The following is a 2,765-nucleotide window of genomic DNA, read 5'->3' as shown; positions in this document are numbered from 1 at the left end:
TGACAACTTGCGTTGACTTCTTCAAGCTCTTCTTTGACCCTCCATGACAGAAGTTACGAAATATTAATGAATTAAAACAAGATTTCCATAACACGTTCCAAAACACATTGGGAAACCAATGTTTAGTACCAATAGCAAGAAAGATAAATGCAGGATCCAATTCCCACCTACTGCCAACTTCCACGCCAAACCTCAACAAAAATACTCCCCTTTCTGCTCTGGATAAAACCATCAAGATCCGCCCAATGAAAGCATTCCAGTTCAATAAAGAACCACAAAAGCAAACTTGGTAAAAGTGTTGGTGGAAATTGCCACCAATAACCATTTAATTGCTTAACTCTGAAGGAAAGCTGCAAGAACAACTGAACTCTGTTCAGGTGAATGCTCTTCAGTTTGCCATGCTAAATTACCTATTTTTTAACTTGCAATATTGTATTATTATTTATGTAATTTATAGTCATAACTCTCTTATATTCATATTACTGTTTTACATTTGTATTCTATCTGGTCACCACTGCCCCAGGGATCCCATGAGATTGCCTAGCGCATGCGCAACATCAGTGCCTGTTTGCGCGCGATATCAGTTCAGCCGTGTTTTTCTCCGCGGGGAGAAAAGCGATTATATTTGGAAGTTTCTGGGAGGGTTTTTCGCCTCCAAAGTTCTAAAACGACACAAAAAGTATCAGAAGACATGGCTCTGTCAGAGGAATCCAGCACGGTGGACTTATCCAGCAAGGAAACCCAGCTAGAGAACGACCGAGGAACGACCGAGGTCAACATGGCGACGGTCCTGCAAGGTCTTCAGACGACGCTGGCACAACTGGCCAAGAACTCGGAACTTCAGACCGAAGCCATTCAGAATTTGAAGGAGGACATTCTCCTCTGCTCTGGCGACGAAGAAACTGAGGATACACCAGCGATGGCTGATCATACGAGTGATAATGCGCTAGACATAGCGGCCACTCTTAACAATGTGCTCGACTCGAGCGACAACAGGACGACCTCTGTGAAAAGCCCTGAATCAGGGTCTCAGAGTGCATTGGTAGACAGCCTGACCCAGGCGTTTACCACATCTAAAGTCACATCCCCGGCAATTGAAGGCAAAATTGCCGAATTAATCGATAATATGCTTATCGGGGGTTTATCGGCCGAAACGGTCAAGGAAAGAGTGGAGAAACATCCACCGCCAGAAAACTGCAAATTCTTGTCAGTGACAATGGTGAATGCAGAAATCTGGGATTTGTTGCCCAGAAAAACCCGAACTGTGGATTTGGCTTTCCAGCGAGTTCAGGAACCCTTGTTACAAGGAATATCGGCCCTGACAAAATTGGCGGGAAAATTGGTGAAAGACATCAATGATGGCAAAACGCCAGACACTCGCCATGTGCTCAATCATGTGATGGATAGTGTTGCAATGCTGAGAAACACAAATTGGCAGCTTAACATGAAGCGAAGGGAATTGATTAAGCCTGAGCTTAATCCCCAATACACACGTTTATGTAAAGAGGATATAACTTTATCCACAAAATTGTTTGGAGAAGATCTATCCAAACACCTGAAGGATATGTCAGAAGCTAAAAAAGCAGGACAACAGATGCAAAAGCCTCATTCCAACAGCTCCAACGGGGGTGCAGTGCATTCTCAAAAAAGGAATTTTAGCAGATTCAAGCCTTACCATTATGATCGGACACGAGGCTCTGGCAATAAATCAGCCAACCGCCAGCCTTTTTTGGGGCAAGGCCGCCCATCAGCACCGTTCCGGAAAAAGCATCCAGCCAACAACAGCAACAACAACAACAACAACAAAAATTAGTACCATCCACGTGTGGGAAGGTAGGGAAACATGTCAGTTTCTATAACACTTGCTTGGAGAAATATCGCAGGATGGCTAATAATTTTAGAGCAGGCCAGCTGAGGAAACATGTGTCTGCTTGGGAGTCACTGACTAGTGACCCCTTTATACTTGATGCGATAAAGCATTACCACATTGAGTTTGAGTCTGAGGTTCCATATCAAGCACAGAAACCTAGACATATATATTCTTCCCTCTCTGACAAAGAGGTTATTGATGGGGAGATATCTAAACTCCTTCTAAAAGGAGTTATTGAGAGAACATGCCACACAGGGAAAGGATTTGTATCCAACGTGTTTGTTAGACCCAAAAAGGATGGTACCTACCGCATGATTCTTAATTTGAAATCTCTCAATGAATTTGTGGCCTACCAGCACTTTAAAATGGACAATACTCTTACTGCACTCAAACTCATACGTCCAAAATGCTTTATGGCATCAGTAGACCTAAAGGATGCCTACTATTCTGTCCCAATATCTTTGGAAGACAGGACATTTCTTAAGTTTGAGTGGGAAGGAAATTATTATCAATACACTTGTCTGCCAAATGGCTTGGCATGTGCCCCTAGGCTGTTCACAAAAATCCTTAAACCCATTTATGCTCACTTACACTCTGTGGGTCATGTCAGTATGGGGCATATTGACAATTCTTTTCTTGTGGGATATACTCGCGGTGCCTGCGAACAAAACATCCAAGACACAGTTGAATGCTTTGATAGTCTTGGGTTTGTTATTCACCCCGATAAATCGGTGTTGATCCCTACTCAGGAACTTGAATTCCTGGGGTTTTTACTAAATAGCATTTCTATGACTATTCGACTCCCCCCCTCGAAAGCCGCCCATGTTAAGTCAGCCTGCGAGAATCTATTGTTGAAGACTAAAGTTACTATTAGAGAATTGGCTCATGTAATAGG

General features: G+C 43.1%; 2 protein-coding genes across 2 annotated transcripts in view; both read left to right on the top strand.

Annotated features, from left to right (window-relative positions):
* The first annotated feature begins 504 nt into the window (after positions 1 to 504).
* LOC146450762 (uncharacterized) lies at positions 505 to 1,934 on the top strand. The gene has a single exon (XM_085099943.1). It carries the CDS (start codon positions 548 to 550, stop codon positions 1,811 to 1,813), a length of 1,266 nt encoding a protein of 421 aa, XP_084956069.1. The 5' UTR covers positions 505 to 547; the 3' UTR covers positions 1,814 to 1,934.
* LOC146450761 (uncharacterized) overlaps positions 1,719 to 2,765 on the top strand; it is a 3,146-nt gene continuing 2,099 nt past the window's right edge. The window contains exon 1 of the mRNA XM_085099945.1: positions 1,719 to 1,833. The gene's annotated coding sequence lies outside the window, so the exon portion shown is untranslated. The remainder of the gene's footprint in view (positions 1,834 to 2,765) is intronic.

Source organism: Pavona decussata, unplaced genomic scaffold, assembly GCF_977016875.1.
Source record: "Pavona decussata unplaced genomic scaffold, jaPavDecu1.1 SCAFFOLD_426, whole genome shotgun sequence".
NCBI lineage: Eukaryota > Metazoa > Cnidaria > Anthozoa > Scleractinia > Agariciidae > Pavona > Pavona decussata.
This window is presented reverse-complemented; position numbering and strand designations above follow the sequence as displayed.

Coding starts and splice junctions, on each gene's coding strand:
- LOC146450762 (XM_085099943.1), top strand. CDS start 548: ATGCGCAACATCAGTGCCTGTTTGCGCGCGATATCAGTTCAGCCGTGT.